This window comes from Ammodytes marinus (genome assembly GCF_949987685.1).
Source record: "Ammodytes marinus genome assembly, chromosome: 2".
NCBI classification, from domain to species: domain Eukaryota; kingdom Metazoa; phylum Chordata; class Actinopteri; order Uranoscopiformes; family Ammodytidae; genus Ammodytes; species Ammodytes marinus.
In genome coordinates this window covers 17,440,659-17,457,835 of record NC_137231.1, presented here as the reverse complement: position 1 = coordinate 17,457,835, position 17,177 = coordinate 17,440,659, and the positions used below count along the sequence as shown (strand labels likewise).

The following is a 17,177-nucleotide window of genomic DNA, read 5'->3' as shown; positions in this document are numbered from 1 at the left end:
ACTTTGAAATAAAAGTCTTCCAACAATAACTACTCACTGCTTTACGCAACATTTCATACCCCATGATTTCAAACGTTGTTTATGCACATTCTCCATTTTATTAACCAGGTTCCAACAGTAAGCAGTCATTAGAAAATGTTTTAATAATTTCCGAGGAAGTGACAGAACAAAGTTTTTTTTTCATTCTTTCTGTCGGGATTACAAAAAATTGGAAATCGGGATTGGAAAATGTACACAGAATAGATACATTCACACACAATTTATAAATGAAACGTATCATAAAAATAAAGATTTTCCCTCATTAGGAGGCATCTAACACACACAATACAAACTGTTTATGTTCACAATAACATTGCATCTACATGTTGTTTGGGTAAAGAGCACCGTTAAGACTAATAAATATATCTAAAAACACTGGAGTGAAGGCAGTACATGTTGTTTTAGTCATAACACTAGACTGTTACATAGCTCTATACACAACACCAAGAGTTCAGGCTCAATAACACCTAGGAGACAGATCAGTGGCAGTGCAGTGACTTCAGTGTTCACCAGCTTTACTAGACTGTTTTATTAGAGTACTTCAATCACAGTTATTTGGGTGTGTGGTTAATGTAAATACTATCACATGGCAATGATAAGAACATATGTGATGGCTGCACAAAACAAACAACAAAAACAAACAAACTTCTAAAAGTAGGAACTCTTTGGAGGCAGGAGAAAGCTTGCAGCTCATATTGGTATGAAAATACTAAATAAAATGTCGGACTTTAATGCCCAAGGTTTTTAATCACAGTGTTGTTATTTTTTATATTGCTAATGAATGCAAAATAACCATAGGACATCATAGCATCTTACAAAAGACAACATAAAAGACTCAAGAACAGTGCAGTGAGGTTTGAAGAGAAGGACGACCACATGAGAACAGGCTTTACAGAGGACATCGTAAAAATAATGTCTGCTCAAACAAAAGCGGCTGCAAGGGTCTAATCTAGAAATGAACTAAAGTCAATTTAAAAAGCACTTGATAGCACTTATGTGCTATGAAAATTCACATTATGAAAATAGCTTTCGTTGAACAATTACAATCACAGCTTCTCCTTTACTGACTAATAAAAGGCACTTTTTCATTAAAAAAAAAATCAAAGTTCTTGAGATGATAAATGTTGGCAGCGACGTCTGCTGCAGTAGAGGTCGCATGATCACCAAACCTGATTATTTGGCAGCTGATCACTCCTCAGAAAGACCAGTTGATTCCACTAATAAACAGTAGATGCTGCATACATGTGTAAACTGCCTTCAGCATACCAGGGGTCAAAGGTCATATTCTGCTGCACACTGCTGGAGGTAGGATTCATACAATTTCCCCTGTGAAGTAAAGTGATCCGTGAGATTGATAATTGTGATATTTCAAATTTGACAATTCATTTAAACCTGGACTGACGTCTCTCCATGAAATGATGATTACGGTCTGCTTTTATAATTATATATATTTACTGTATACACACAATTTTTTTTTTATTGTTTCTTTCCCGCGGATCAGTCTGGACTCCAATCTCTGTGGGGACGAGTCTGGTCAAAAATGTACCATAACAATCAGGACCCGCGTTCTGACCTCACATTAGTCCTTTGTACACCTTTGTCATTTTTCAAAACTGATATCCATTAACACATTACTACCGCAGAAAGTAGATAGCAAATTCAAAATAATGTACTGAGAGACGCAGAAAAGGCTCAATTACTGAGCCTTTTCTGCATCTCTCAGCCCTTGGATTTTTTTTACTGAGCCTCAGTGAAGCTGAGAGGATGTGCAGGGGCAGGTGATACTTTCTCTCCTGTAGTAGACACGGCACAACATAGAAAGCTAACCTTCTTAGTTTTGACGACGTCCTTGATGTATTCGCTGTACTCTGCCATCGCCCGTTTCTCCTTCTTCGTCAACGTCTTATTCCTCTGGCTGAGAATGAAGAGCAGAACATTCTTCACTTCTATATTTTTCTGAGGGCAAATGTTATTTATGCTATGGATTTATTTTAAGTAGCCAGGTATCAATATGTATGTGTATGGCTGCAATAAAATAATTTTCCTAATTATTCAATGATTATTTGATGAGGAATGAATTATTAAAATGGCTGCAGTGGAATCTTCTGTCAACCAATGAATAAATGAATCAATTGTTTCAGTGCTACATGAATGTATGTGTGTGTGTGTGTGTGTGTGTGTGTGTGTGTGTATTTTCAACACTTACCCTGCATAATACTTTGCCAAGAACAGCAGGAGGTAGCAAAAAGCTCCAAAAATGATCACAAAAACAACTTGTCCATCTTCTGGTATCCAGTCCCATAAAAACATCACTACTACCTGTGGACACACATTGAAAAGACGCTCAGAGATCCAAGAAAACAAGTACAAAATACGAAATAAGATGATAAGATGATAAGATTCATTGGATTTGCTATTTTCTCTTTGTAGTAAATATCTCCCTGTGTGACTCTGTGAGGACTTACTGTGAAGATGGAGACGGTCCGAGCCATGCCCTCACCCAGCAGCTCTTCCAGCTGTTCTTTGGAGATTGTGTGCACAATGAAGCTGAGGATGAAGAGGATTGGAAGGACAACACCCATGGCCCCACACAGGAACGAGTGGAGACGGACGCTTCTGTTGTACGTCGCATCAGCCCTATGTGCAACAAAATCTGGCTTTATGACCACATTATCTACAGCGGATAATATCAGGTGAGTCATTCCTCCTCCCTAGACACATGATAAGGTTTATTAGTTTCAAGATGCCGCCTATCATTTTGCTCCAGGGGTAAATAAGCTTTGCCGACATATCGAGCGCAGTCACAAAATGCCATGCTGTGATAGAGGTCACACCTGTCCTTCTCCAGTTTGCTGCTGATGGTGGAACACATGAGGTCACAGTCTTTCTCCAGCTGATCCAGAGTCTTCTGAACGGCCTGGTTGATGGTCTTTTCCAGGGTCTGACACATTCCCTCGATCTGGTTCACGCACCGGCTCGGCTTGACAAAACAAAACAAAAAAAAACGGCTCATGAGTGTGTCCGTTTTTTAGAATAAACTTGCAAAACATGTACACCACACACACACAAAGAGGGGAAAGGTCTAGAAGTAAAATCCTGAAGGTGTTTTAACTGACAGACCTGGCTTAGCAAAAATAAATGGGAGGTTGAGAGGGATACACAAATCTAGCTTGCAGAGCAGAGCAATGTGGTTGTAGATCACAAGACGGAACGGCAATATCTCAGGACTGGGGGCTACCACTGTCAAAGATGGCTGATCAGAGACCGTGCTTTACAACCCCTGCTCCCCCCTAGAGAAGATAACTCTCTTAGTCATCATATTGCACAAATGAATTATCCTGTCCCAACCATCTAGAGCCAGATCATTTATATTCCCCCCCATGGATGGCACAACCCGAGGAAAAAGATGTAATGATTTAGGGCGGGTTTTATAAGATTATTGGTATATTCAGTTCATAAGAGTGAAATAAAAGCATGTAGATTTTTGATAAAAATATATTTTTTAAATTAACAAAACAACAACCTGCTAACTGGCCATTACGGGAAGTAGCAGCAGACAGCAGTCAAACAGTCTTACCTTCTGCGGATTGGGGATGTATATTGTAGGCATCTCAAAACCACATTTGTTGAGACCCGGACGGCGACACAGCTCCTGAACTATCTGCATCATTACCCTCTGCAGAAGTAGAGAAATGTAATCATTTAGGTTGAACTTGAATTTGTTTATTTTTTAAAAGGCCACATATGAGGTGAACTTACCTGTCTGTCCGTTTCCTTCCCAGCTTCATCTGCCTTGCTGAGGTAGAACTTCAGCTTGTCTCCACATTTGTCACTCAGTTTCTCTACAATGTTGAGCGTGCGTTTGCAGAGCGCCTGGCCCATCGGGTCGAAGAACACAAATATCAGGTCGGCCAGTTCTCCTGCACATAAAAAAACAAAAAATCAATTAGGAGTAACACAACAGCTTCAGAGTAGATGTGCGTACAGCTTCAAAGACATACCCAACCAGGTAATGGCACAGTTGACATCAAAAGGGTAGACCATGTCCCCGTCCACCAGACCTGGCGTGTCCACGAATGTCACAAGACTGAACTTCTTCTGCTTGGAGGTGGAGATCTCAGCAGACAGGTAGTCCGTAACACCTGGAATATACAAACGCTGTGTGTGTACAGATGCTTCCTTCAGGATAAACTCATAGTCAAAAGGATAAGGAAAACGTTGAGTCCCTGCAGGAAGCTGTCCCCTCTCATGGCTGTGTTATTGTGTGCCATTGGATGCCGCAGTGCGGTCAATACATGGAAACCTTAGGTAGTGACATTAAAAGATCCCCGTCAACTTTTTTGCATTTACTGGAAAGGTGCATTTGGAATTTAATAGCATACAGGATGCTCTGTATATACAGTAGAAGCATCAATACATTCTGATTGAACTCCTGCGTAGGCCACACCCTCAAACATATAACTTTCCCAAAATAATTTGTTCTGTCTTTGGTTTTATTCACCATGCCCTCTGCGTAGTGGTCTGCTGTCATGGTTACACACAACAGCTCTTCAACTGGCAGCTTTAGCGTGGGGCGTGGGACATAAAGCTAGCCAGTGAAGAACGACTGTGAGGCAACGCACTGCGAGGTTAAGATACTCCACCGCGACCACCCAAGACACAGACACACACACACACACACACACACACACACACACACACACACACACACACACACACACACACACACACACACACACACACACACCTCAAGACCATGAGTCTTAGCACCAGAACAGGATCTCTATTTAGACATTGCTTCCCCACTACTGAAAAAATAAACCCCACCCTCCCTACACACACAAGACTGCCGATGACACTGAGGCTGTTTCATAGGCAGAGGCAGGTGCTAACAGCCAGCACAAATCACATCCTTGTGCTGCAGCGAGAAGGGACACTGCTGCTGTGGCACATTAGCATTCACTTATGTTTCTCTTACACCAGCATGGCCAATATATCAATGCCTTTGCCTCCCATCGAACACTTTTGGAAGCGTTTTTCTTCCAATAATTGTCATGCCAAAAGGTGACAGGTTGCTCTCGTGGGAAGAAAACATTATACATGTGCAGGTTCTCTTAAAAAGCTTCACATTGGATCTCTAGACAGCTGCTTGTCTTTACTTTCTCTATTCAAAACATTCACATGCATGCATCTTTGGATTGCTACAAAGACAGAAAATAGCAATAACACGAGTCCATTTCAAAATAGGAGAATCAAACAGCAGTGATACAGACATATTAATCCCCTCTAAGAAAGTCTTTTGAAAGGTGGAAAGGAAGAACGATACTCGCAGATGGGTGCTAAGTTCCTCAAGTGACTGTAACTGAGAAGGCTATACTGGAGATCCTATGCACGAGGCAAAGGGCAAAGGCTGCAGTAATGCTGCATCGTACAAGACTTAAAAAATAACCTGTTGGACTAAACAGGTCAAACTAGACGCAGTGCAAATACATCAAAATAAAAACAAGCAAAGAATGAGGACGAACAAGATCCACAACAGGTTGACAGGTAAACATCCTTTATGTCCTGAAGGAGAACAAACTGTGCTATCAGCTGCTACTCCCACATTAGGATATATAGTGCTTTTCTGATGAGTCATCCTCGGTCGCTGTGAGAGGTAAACACAAAGCCTGATATTTCCAGAGGCAGCGGTGAAGTAAAAAAAAAAGGAAGATGCCTGCTTGTATTGCCTTGGAGGTGGAGCTGTTGCAGCTGGAGGCTGTGCCGTCTCTAACGGCTGTGACATTTCTCAGCAGCTACTCCTGACTCCACTGCACTGCTGTCGATGGGGCGTGTGACTCACGCGCCATACCATGAGCGCACCCAGTGAACCCTCACTCTATACGCGCTGGATGTCAACGCACACACACATGCATTACTAGCACCCCCTCCCCTCCTATTCCTCACTGTTCCTCCCTGCAAGCTGATGCTCCCAGTACAGGCACACCCAGACCACCACCTCAACATCCACAAAGGCTTCACACCACTGCTGACGCACAGAGAGCTGAGACCAAACCCACTGTCTTAAGTTAACACAAACTGCAGCTAATGACGTGATTTCATCTTCGACGCAAGTGGTATCTCTGAACTCATGTTTCTCACAAGCCAACGGCACCACATGTAATCTAGTCAGATTCATTAAAGAAAAACTTGATACGTCAAAGCAATGACTCAGTGTTGAGTCATTGAGGTGAAGCACAAAAGACTTGACCTCCAATCACAAGACACAAGCCTGACCTGTGACGTCCAGAAATGTATTAAAAATAACTCCTGGTTTATCAAACATGGGCAACATACGGGATCAGACAGCCAGAGATGTCGGTTTAATTCGAGGGAAGCTTTCTCTGAACGTGCGGCATTTGAACTGCGACTGTGTAACACACCCTTAGATTAACTTTAAAGGTTTCCTACAGGAAATATCCTTGGGCCACAAACACAGCAGAGCCTCTCAAATATCAAAGGAACCAATCTCTGTCTGAAGCTTTATAACTACATTGATCTCCTGTTCACTATTAGCGATGCTGCAACCCCCTGCTGTTCTAGTTTTAACACTTAATGCTCTCTACTTGCCTTTTGGATGTTTTCTATCATGACACCATCGGCGAAAATGAATAATATAATTGTATCATGTGCATTTCTCCACTGCGTCTACTACAAAGGGGATACTATTCACTTTAGGCAATATCGTCAATGTTAATGAGCCCGTGTTGTGCACCAAGACTGCAGTACTGAGCTTATGATCACACAGGATGAGTGGGGAAATATTTCACGCTGGTTTCAGTATCAAAGGCAAGGATAAATACAGTAGAGAGGCGTGGCAACTGTTTTTCAGTACAACCATGGAAAATACTTTTTTAACAGTGCACTTATCAGGAAGCCATTACGATGTACTGATGCTACAACAAGAAGGAAAGAAAGCTTACCTTTGAACTCAAGGAGTGGACGAAAGTGAGGGTAGAGATGTAGCGTTGCATTGCCCTGTGAAAGAAAAAAAAGTCAAGACAATGTGAGAAATAATGTGCAGTTTGTCTGATCTCCCACCTTGTTACGACACACAGTCTCCGTCTTCTCCGTACTTTGACTCAAGTCTTAATGTCAGTGTGCTGCAGCTTAGGGCGCTTGCTTTAAGCTTTTTTCTGTATACAGGAGATAAACCTTCAACTATGCAACCCTGTGCTGTAAATATATAATTCATCTTCATCCCCTTCACCACAACAGGATATGAGCTGAGAGGCAGAGGCAGAGGATGAGAGGAGACGGAGAGACAGCTGCCTCCCGAGGCTGTTTATATGCAGCATAGATGACTGTGACTGTGTGTGTGTGTGTGTGTGTGTGTGTGTGTGTGTGTGTGTGTGTGTGTGTGTGTGTGTGTGTGTGTGTGTGTGTGTGTGTGTGTGTGTGTGTATGTGTGTGTGTGTGTGTGTGTGTATGTGTGTGTGTGTGTGTGTGTGTGTATGTGTGTGTAGAACAAAGAATGCTCCTCATTGGAGCAGCATACAGAATGAGAAATCTCTGCTGGTTGTGGGTGTGGCCTCCATACAAGCTGACATGGACATGGAACGCATCACCCTCTTGACCTTTATGACCGGCTGCAGCTTTGGTTGCCATTTATGAAGTAAAAAATTCAAAGCATCCGTCATCCACAAAACTGAAAAGTACTGTCTTAATATTAAATACCATCGGGTAACAAACACGGATAAGACCTAGATCTAGACCTAAATTATAGACGCTCATCTTACTGTCAACGATTCTCTTTTGCGGCCGCTTGTGATGAATGTGAACCCCTGAGTTTCGATGGCGACGCCCACTTTCTGTATGTGCTCTTCAACGTACCTGCAATGACAGAAATGGGACTCGAATGCATCCAAACTTTTATTGTCTTTCATATTGGTTTCGTAAGGGCAGTGACATCTTTTTCCTAGTATGGCTGCAACTGGAAATTTTGTTAATTTTTGGATTATCTGTCAATTCATTTAAAAAAACTATTCATAATAGTTTAAGTGTCAGAAAATAACAAGATGTTTTTTCCTCAGAACACAAAGCAAAAAAAAAAAGTGAGTGCTTAGTGTTTTTCCTTCATAAATGCCTATAGCAATTAATTGATACATCTACTTATTCTTTTTACCTTATGGCTTTTGTTTTTATTTTTCGTGTTTTTATGGTTTTATACATTTGTGTATATTGTATACAAACTTGTATGTTTTTGTATATATACGTTTATATATGTATTACCCAGGGGGCAAACTGATTTTATGGACATGGGCTGTTGTAAAAGGTTGTTGACCAGAAATGATATCTAGGACCTTCAAGGATCACAACCTGGGTGGACAACCTAGTCAACTACCTATATGCATGTATATACAGTATGTATATGTATACTGCCTTGTTATTCTTGTGAAGCACTTTGTGAATTGTATTTATGTGAAAAGTGCTATACCAAATAAATGTATTATTATATTATTATTACTGTTGATGATATTGTTGTGGAGAGTGTACAGTAAAACTCCACTTTATACGCACGTTTAATCAGCAATCTTCAGATAAGCCCAGGAGGCTTAACACTTACCCAAATCCAAGACATAGCCTCAATTATAAATGTGAGAACTATTAACATTAAATGTGCATAATAATTTGCATCTTAATCCTAAAAGTAAAGCTTAAGTTTACAGAAATAAATGTTTTTTTGTTATTATTGCTATTTGATTTTTCTTTTGTGTGTATTTATCAATTTCTCTATAATAATTTTTGCATTTTCAGTTATTTATTTATTTATATCTGTGCACAAATTTGTGTGCGGGACGCTTGGGACTGAGGGGCAAAAAATAGAAAAAATATGATGTAGTATCTGAATTTGTCGTATTAGCCAAATATAAACATTTCCATTTGGTTACAAAGGATTCCAATGTCTTGTTACTCTCGTTCACATATGGAGCAGACCATGCAATTGTCTGCAGCATGGCACAGCTGACTCGTAACACAGATCCTCTTAACAACTAGGTATATGTATTACCAGTTAATGAAGGAGCTCTTTCCTGCTGAATGGTTACCCATTATCATCACAAAAATCTTCTTTCTGGGAGGCAGGAGGCGAACTCCAAGGCTGCTGGCAATCTTTACCAGGCCTGAAAAAAAGACACACAAAAAACACATAAACACACACGCACGCACACAGTGAGCAGGGCATGCAGCAATTAAAATGGCATTATCACAGTATATCACTTTTGATTTGTTTTAAATTGCAAAAGAAAAGTATTTACATGGAGTCAAATACATAAGAAGTGATGTCATGACCACATAACCAATATTTTTTCATTCCAAACTTTCTCATGATTAGCTTAGTGTAGATTTTTTGAAATAAAACATTATTCATGAAAAGAAAAACAGGATCAAGCTTATCTGTCCCAAGATGCCTATTCCCCCATATTTAGCCTAATATAATTTAAATAAACATTAAACAGTGTCTGGTTTAAGCCTCTACAAAGAGAACTTTGGAGCAATTTGAAGAATTCACCATCTCAGCAAAGCTGCGATAGGCATTTCTTAAAGCCTATTCTTTTATATATTTAGACTCACAATTGGAAATTAAAATAATCCTTAGATGCAGCCCAGAAACGAATTGTTTCAACACCTTGATCGATAACAAGTTATTGGGTTCCTCTCAGGAAACTCCCCGGGTAGTAGGCTAGCTTACGAGAGTAAAAACTTGCTCTGATTATGATGTGGGCGCTGGCCTGCAGAGGAACCTCTTCAATGTCACGCGTCTGACACTGACAGACAGCTGCTGCATAGTCTGACCAACACCAACGGTAACTATATAGGACCAGCAGCAGTCACTTTGAAAACACTTCAGACTGAGTCCTTCTGAACCTTTAACTTATATAACAGCCCAACTGTGCGTGCCTGCTCCTGGCTGCTGCACGGTTCAAACTAGTCTGTCAACGTTGACTCGTGTAAATCCAAATCCAAGTTATTGATTATTTACCGTTTTCGCTGTCCACATACAGACTGTGGCATTCTTTCAGTATTCTTTCGCCTGGTGTGGTGATCGCAGACTCAAGAGGGTTTGCCACAGATCGGGGCTTTCTGCCCGACATTATGACCACAGCCGCCCGCCGCCGCCGCCTCTCTGCTGTTCCCCCAAACCGCTGGGGGAAGACTTTCAGTGTTGCACATGGGGCTCTGCTGTGCGGATGAAGCGCCCCCCTGCGGTCACATAGTGAACCTGTTTGTTTGTTTTTGCTCCTGAGGCTCTGTGACCCTGTTTCAACCTAGTTTTAGCAGATTAATGTTTTTAGTTATTGTTATGCTTGAATAACACACATTCTGAAATAATTTTGCTTTGAAACCAACAGTGGGCCACTATATCCGTTCAGTATTAGGCCTAGGCTACTATCCTTTAAGAGTAGTAGGCGGCCCATTTTTTTTTTATCAACACCGTATAACACTGACACGTTATACTGATAAAATAAAACATACAAATAAAATAAGTAAGTACACGTAGTAAGTTCTTTTGGATAGTAAAATTATTATTATTATATTATTATTATATATAAAATTATTTTATATTGTTTTTCTCCTCGCTGTAGTCAAACAAATTTGCAAGAAAGCTGTGTAGCAATATATTAGGCAATCTTAATTCTGATAGATAGGCCTTTCCCCTTGAATGCTGCCCTTAAATGTTTTTGTTGACTTTTTTTCAAGCTGTTTTCCTCTCGCCTTTTGATTTTTGTGTCAGTGACAACCGTACAATATTGTACTGTTTCTTCCCCTTTCAAGAGTCCTGCATGTTTTTTTGTCAATACAATGAATAAAAACAACCTCAGGACATCACTTAGGTACAGTACCTGTGTTAATGTGGTCCACCACTGCTTTTACACCATGTTGTGCAGAGAGAACCTGGATCTTTTTTGGCTTTCTAACCCTGTGTCCATCTTTCTTCTTTTCATCGTTGAAGGTAACCTCGGCTCCCCACATCAAAACTTAAACTAGGTCATTTTTAGTCAGAAGCAGATGAGGGATTACCTTAAGCACCAATTATATGTATAGAAGACTCTCTCTTTTAATTATAAATGATTACACATAGCTCTTAATTGCCAACAAAGATACACTTGTCTCCCCAACTAAAATGTGACTATTAAAGAAGAAAAAGGAGTAGAAATTAGAAGCATTTTGTAGCACTTCAACAATAATATAATGGGCAATTGCACATGAAACTTTGTATTCAGTCTCAAAGTGTATATCCTCTGCATTAAAGGTGAAGTAAGCGATGTATTTATGTTAATATAAGTGTTAAATCGCTCTTTATTCATACAGTGATCACTTACATAATGTGCATGTTTCATAAAGCCGATCTCTCAGTCAGTTGCTCTGCATAAAATCGTCAAATAAACTTTTCGGGGATCCCGAAATTAATATCAAATCACAAGAGAGAATGCTACAAACCGACACCCGTCTCACTCATGGTCTCACTGCCGGAGCAGGCCAGAGCGACAGATGGGTGAATGTTTATGCGCCTACAATGACGGAGCAGGTAAAAATCCTTCCCTATGTCTGTTTTGATGGTTTTTATCATGTTTTATCACACTTATGGATCTGAGATGATGCTAGATAACTCGCTGCTTGAAGACCGCAGTGCATTAATGTGGTGACGTAGGGACGAGCGAGGGGACTGCTAACTGCAGTAACTGACAGGAAGTTAGCTAAAAGAACCATTCCGCTTACAGCACCTTTAAAGATCCTTTAAACTTACTATTGCTATGACACATGGTGTACCTGAGGTAGAACTAGAACTTTGAGCAGCTGCACTATATCTTCACAAATATATTGTATGCGTTTGTTTTATTACCATGGTTAGGGCTTCCAGCTGTAGATCACACAGTGTTGTTCCCAGAGCTGCTACAAAGCCTGTCACATGAGTGTTTCTGAGGATGGCTGAGGATGACATCATCCCTACGCAATGTCTGCTGCTCACAAGGCTAACACTGGGGAGGTCAGTTTAAGGCAACAGCATCAAAACATGCTGATGTTTACCAATGAGATGCTCCATCAGAAATCTAAAGGTTTTCCACCCATGTCCCACCCGTTGATGAGATTGGCTGATGGAATAGAAGGCCAATGTAAACAGAGAAATGCATTTCTAGTTCATTCAAAATAAAGTTGGGTGGGTCCCCAATAAAGCACATTTAGGTCATGCTATTCCGTATGTGTGACGGGGTTATCTTTTTTGACTTATTTTAACGGGCTGGCCAAAAGCACATAGAGTAAAGTGTCCCATTCTGTTAACTGAGACAACAAAGGGTGAATATTATTCATATTTGAAGCAGCGATTCCTACTTCACCAAGGGGCAAGCAGCACCACACAGGAATGTGCTTCAAGGAGGTATTGGCCCAACCCTCCCTGAAGAATGGATCATATGATGCCCCTAACAATATAGGCCAACATTATGTAAGTACTTTGACTGAAGCCATTATACATGGTTCATCATTTTAAGGCAGATTTCATTATGAATTTCAATGAAGGATCTGTGGAACCAAAGAGAGGGGTAAGTTAATATCAACCCTTTGTGAACTATTTTTTTCAAACCAAAAATAAAATAAAAATCCAATCCCTTTAACAAATGAATGTTAATTCTTTATTTCCTTATTCTGTTTGAATGTGTTCATCAGTTTATCACTGAAAGATACTTCAATGACATAATGCATGTTGAGTCATGGGAGGGTTTTAGAACATTTGTGCACAACAGATGTTGAGGCTTATTTTCCAAATGGCCATATATGATGATTCCTCCACTGAAGTAAATAGCAAGTGAAAGTCTCCATTGGGTCTAGCTAGAAAGTGTACTGATGAGGCACTCTTTATAATGGGTTTATAAGTTGCAACTAATGGTAATTTGTTGTATTTTGGATCATAAAATAATACATCGTTTTCATGCTTTATTGCTCCAATAATACGAGCAGGTTTTTACATTCAATTTACATTAGGCCTGTATCAGTCATAGGCTAGGCCGAATATTTCTCTTTATTAGCCTACGTCTCAAGCAAACATTAGCCGACTTTAGGCGAAACCACAAAAAAGGCTACCTTACATCCACCTTTCTCCATAATAAGGCCATTGTTTGAAGTGTATCTCTCTCTCCGCCTCCTTACTGCTTCTTGGAAAGCTCTGGTGCTTTTTTCCTCAATAATTTCATGTTCGCTGGAGTGACAGTCACTTCTGGATGCGCTGAACCCTCTCACTCCACGTGTGTCCGAGTTTTTGCTGCGCCGCGAAATCTTGTTGGACATGGAGCAATTTTTCGGATCCTCTTCGCCCCCGAGGTCCCACTGTGACAACAGATCAATTGTATCGTCCTCGGGATAGAATTCACCCTCCTTTTCAGATTTAGGTTTTCCTGTCAAGAACCCTTTTATGCAGAGGACACGCACAAACAGTAGGATTACTTTGGGCACAGGGCAGAACAGCAGCGTCAAGATGCCCACAGCATTTGCGGAGGAATATCAGCCTCTGCTTATTAAAGGTTTGAAAGATACGACGCGGCCAAAGGTATGCCTACGTGGATTGTAACAGTAATTTGAGTTTTAAACTTTAACTGGAGTGGGGTGCAATTTTTATTTTCAGTTTTTATTCACATGTCCATGTTTGTTTTGTGTATGTATCTCTGTTTCATTGCAGTTTCCAAACAAATCACTGCTGATAGCAGGGTGTGCTGCGTGTATAGGGGGGACTTTTCAGTATGGATATAATGTATCTATCATCAATGCACCCACGATGGTAATTACACAACTGACTGTCACTGTGCTGTCTTGAGTCTAATTATGAACAGAGTTGACAGAGTCTTAACCAAATGCACTGTGTTTGTTTGCATTGTGTAGTCAATTCTCAAACATGATAAATACTATTATTGGATCACATTTTTTCCATCACTAAAATAACACACATATCCACAGACAGTGATGTCTGGATCATTATGCATGCAAAAAGGCTTAGCTTATTAATATTCTAAAGATCATGGATCAGTCATTCTTTGTTTCACCTGTTGAATGTGCATTCTGTGTGTTTCTTCTTCCATCTCCAGTATGTGCAAGATTTCCTCAACCAAACCTGGAGGGAGCGTTTTCAAACTGACATATCAAGGGGTGCTCTCACCCTGCTTTGGTCCACTATTGTGTCCATGTTCACGTTAGGGGGACTCATAGGAGCGAGTGTTGGTGGGGCCATGTCTGTGATGCTGGGAAGGTATGTACAACATCAACAAAAATGTATGTACTTTGGCTAAAATCTTCCTATTTTCCAAATCATATTTCAGTCATATTGCTTTTCCAGGAAAGGGACACTGTTGATAAATAATATATTTGCTTTGACGGCTGCTCTGCTGCTGGGTCTGAGTTACCCCACAGGAGTGTTTGAGTTACTCATCATTGGACGTCTTTTCACTGGAATAAATGCAGGTAAATGTTTCGGAAGCAAAGCTGTATTCCCGGCTAAACACGTCTTCATATCATGTTTGAAATCCTCTTGATAAATATTTGCTTTGAACGTCAAACCTCTGAAATTTTCAGTTTTGTGTTCAATAGGTATCTCCCTTTGTGTTCAACCTCTGTATCTTGGGGAAATAGCACCGACTGCACTTCGCGGTGCCATTGGAATGGGAACTTCTGTCTTCATTACTGGTGGGATCTTGACTGGACAAGTGGTCGGCCTCAAGTAAACGTCGGACACATCTGATTCTTTACACAAAATATTAATGTTTGTTCACAAAATATTAATGTTTGTTTCGCATGATTGATATGCCCTGTGTATATTTTCAAATCGGACCTCTATGTGGGATTTCACAGAGAGCTCCTGGGCAGAGAAGAGTACTGGCCCATCCTGCTCTCCACCACATGCATCCCGGCCTTTTTGCAGCTCCTGATCCTGCCCTGGTTCCCGGAGAGCCCGCGCTACTTGTACATTGACAAAGGAGACGATGAGGGGTGTAAGAAAGGTAAACTGACACCACCACTTCTGCATTGCAAAACTGGTCGTCCAGTGCACATGACAGCAGGGTTTACCAAGTTAAGCACTCCCTTTGTCTGGAACCATCCAAGGCTAAGACATTGAGCTTAAGGTCCTCTGTGAGTCCCAGCATGTGATCGCATTCTGGTAACAGCAACATGATGGAACAAGAAAACTGATTTGACACGGAAAAAACATTTGACATGATTGCAAACAGACCCTGTAGCCACGTACCTATGTCATGTGCTTTTTACTTTCTGCAGCCTTGAAGCATCTGCACGGCACAGCCGGATGGGAAGGTGAATGGGAGGATATCGTGAAGGAGAAGAATAACTTAGTGGGTTTCCAGGCCAAGAAGCCCTGGCAGCTCTTTACCGATCGTGGAATCCGCTGGCAGCTTCTCACCATCATACTGCTCAACGCTGCACAACAGCTGAACGGCATCAATGCCGTACGTGCACTATGACACATCTGTTGAATGACAATCTGTCCGTCTTTACTTCAAAGCTTGTAGTCTATTCCTCTGTGCCCACATTAGCATTAATAAAGACCTAAAAAACAACCCCTTAAGATTGTTAAGGGGTTGGGACGTTCTTTTATTTGAAATTCAGTATTTCTTGTCTGTATTTCCTGTAGATTTACTTCTATACAGATTACCTGTTCAAACAATCTGGCATTTCCCAGGACAAAATACCATATGTGACAATTGGCACTGGTGCCTGTGAATGCATCACGGCTTTAACTTGTGTAAGTATGAGATTTACATGTTACCTTTATCATTACTTCCATGAGCATCTAACAGTAACAGCAAGTTTATTGTCCACTAAGGTAGGAAATTGTTCAAACAAAAGCCTCAGTTAAGAAGTCAAAAAAATATGGTAACACAAATAAACTGAACACAAACTGAAATACTGTTGAGCAGGATTTTAAGAGTACAAAACTGGCAGTTTCCAATGAAGGGTCAAATTAAAATTCCAACAAAGCATTTTGTCTGCAGTGTGTTTTAGTCTTATGTCATGCTGTGTGTTTTGTAGAGTCTGCTCATTGAACGCCTGGGAAGGAAAGTGCTCATCACGGGAGGATACACACTGATGGGCATCTGTTGCATTTTATTCACGCTGACACTCTCTTTCCAGGTGAGTCATCTCGAGACAAGACAGAGTACGAATAGATATTCAATGTATACAGTATAGGTTCGTGTTTTTTTCAAACATCAATTGCACTGCTACTTGTGTGTCTATCTTTCTTTTAGGATGCCAGCCCAATATTGCCGTACCTGAGCATGGCATGTGTATTTGCTTTTATCCTGAGCTTTGGCCTAGGACCAGGTAACTTCTAAATCATTCACTTTAAAAGGCTATCCTCTTCAGCTGCTGTTGCACCAACCTTTGCTGTTGTTGTGTCTTCTTCCTTTAAGGCGGCGTGACTAACATCTTGACCACAGAACTATTCACACAAACCACACGACCCGCAGCGTACATGATCGCAGGCTCAGTCAACTGGTTAAGTTTCCTCTTCATCGGCTTGACATTCCCTTTTATTGTGGTAGGTGTCCAGAATGGTGACAATGGTGACAATATATCTACAGGTTTTATTTACGTGGTACATTTCAAATGAGGAAACAATGATTGAAGGTTTGGATGTTTGGAGGGAGTTAGACTCATTGTGTTAATAATTTTTTTTGAGCAGATTGGGCTGCAGCAGTACTGTTTCCTGGTGTTCTTGGTCATATGCTTCTTAGTGGCAACGTACATTTTGCTCATCGTTCCTGAAACCAAGAACAGAAGCTTCCTCGAAATCCAGAATGAATTCCAGACGTCCACCAGCCGTGCCGATGGAGCAGTGACAACACTGTTATCAACCTCTATATGAAACCCAACCTTTGACTCAGGGGATGACCAAGTAGAGCTTTGTTATGTCTCACAGTATTAAAGTTAAGTTTTCCACACAACAAACACAATACTGTATATCTCTGTAGAAATTAGTCATATTAGTGAATGCTTCTGCCAATGCTGTATTTACATGCTCTACATCTCTTGAGTTAATCCATAAACATAAACATTTGAATGTTTGTGATATTGTGATATTCTTTTTGATAAATGTT

The 17,177-nt window shown here is 40.7% G+C and overlaps 2 protein-coding genes across 2 annotated transcripts; one reads left to right on the top strand and one right to left on the bottom strand.

The window, feature by feature from the left end:
• Positions 1-129: 129 nt before the first annotated feature.
• On the bottom strand, positions 130-10,208 carry LOC307267310 (uncharacterized protein). The gene is made up of 12 exons (XM_080049596.1): positions 10,061-10,208; positions 9,089-9,200; positions 7,818-7,911; positions 7,002-7,056; positions 4,041-4,181; positions 3,799-3,959; positions 3,617-3,715; positions 2,874-3,019; positions 2,505-2,676; positions 2,246-2,358; positions 1,867-1,954; positions 130-1,365 (listed from the first exon to the last, which is right to left on the bottom strand). The coding sequence occupies exons 1-12, from the start codon at positions 10,170-10,172 to the stop codon at positions 1,312-1,314; spliced, it is 1,347 nt and encodes a 448-aa protein (XP_079905722.1). The 5' UTR covers positions 10,173-10,208; the 3' UTR covers positions 130-1,311.
• Positions 10,209-13,549: 3,341 nt separating this feature from the next.
• Positions 13,550-16,960, top strand: slc2a11b (solute carrier family 2 member 11b; the record flags this gene model as incomplete). Its single annotated transcript, XM_080035071.1, has 12 exons — positions 13,550-13,621; positions 13,751-13,849; positions 14,154-14,314; positions 14,402-14,526; positions 14,653-14,782; positions 14,914-15,062; positions 15,337-15,524; positions 15,710-15,820; positions 16,108-16,209; positions 16,326-16,401; positions 16,491-16,618; positions 16,763-16,960. The coding sequence occupies 12 exons, from the start codon at positions 13,550-13,552 to the stop codon at positions 16,943-16,945; spliced, it is 1,524 nt and encodes a 507-aa protein (XP_079891197.1). The 3' UTR covers positions 16,946-16,960.
• Between the last annotated feature and the right edge of the window lie 217 nt (positions 16,961-17,177).

Coding starts and splice junctions, on each gene's coding strand:
- LOC307267310 (XM_080049596.1), bottom strand. CDS start 10,172: ATGTCGGGCAGAAAGCCCCGATCTGTGGCAAACCCTCTTGAGTCTGCG. Junction 3,960..4,040: donor CTGTGCCATTACCTGGTTGG/GTATGTCTTTGA, acceptor TTTTATGTGCAG/GAGAACTGGCCGACCTGATA. Junction 3,716..3,798: donor GGAAGGAAACGGACAGACAG/GTAAGTTCACCT, acceptor CTACTTCTGCAG/AGGGTAATGATGCAGATAGT.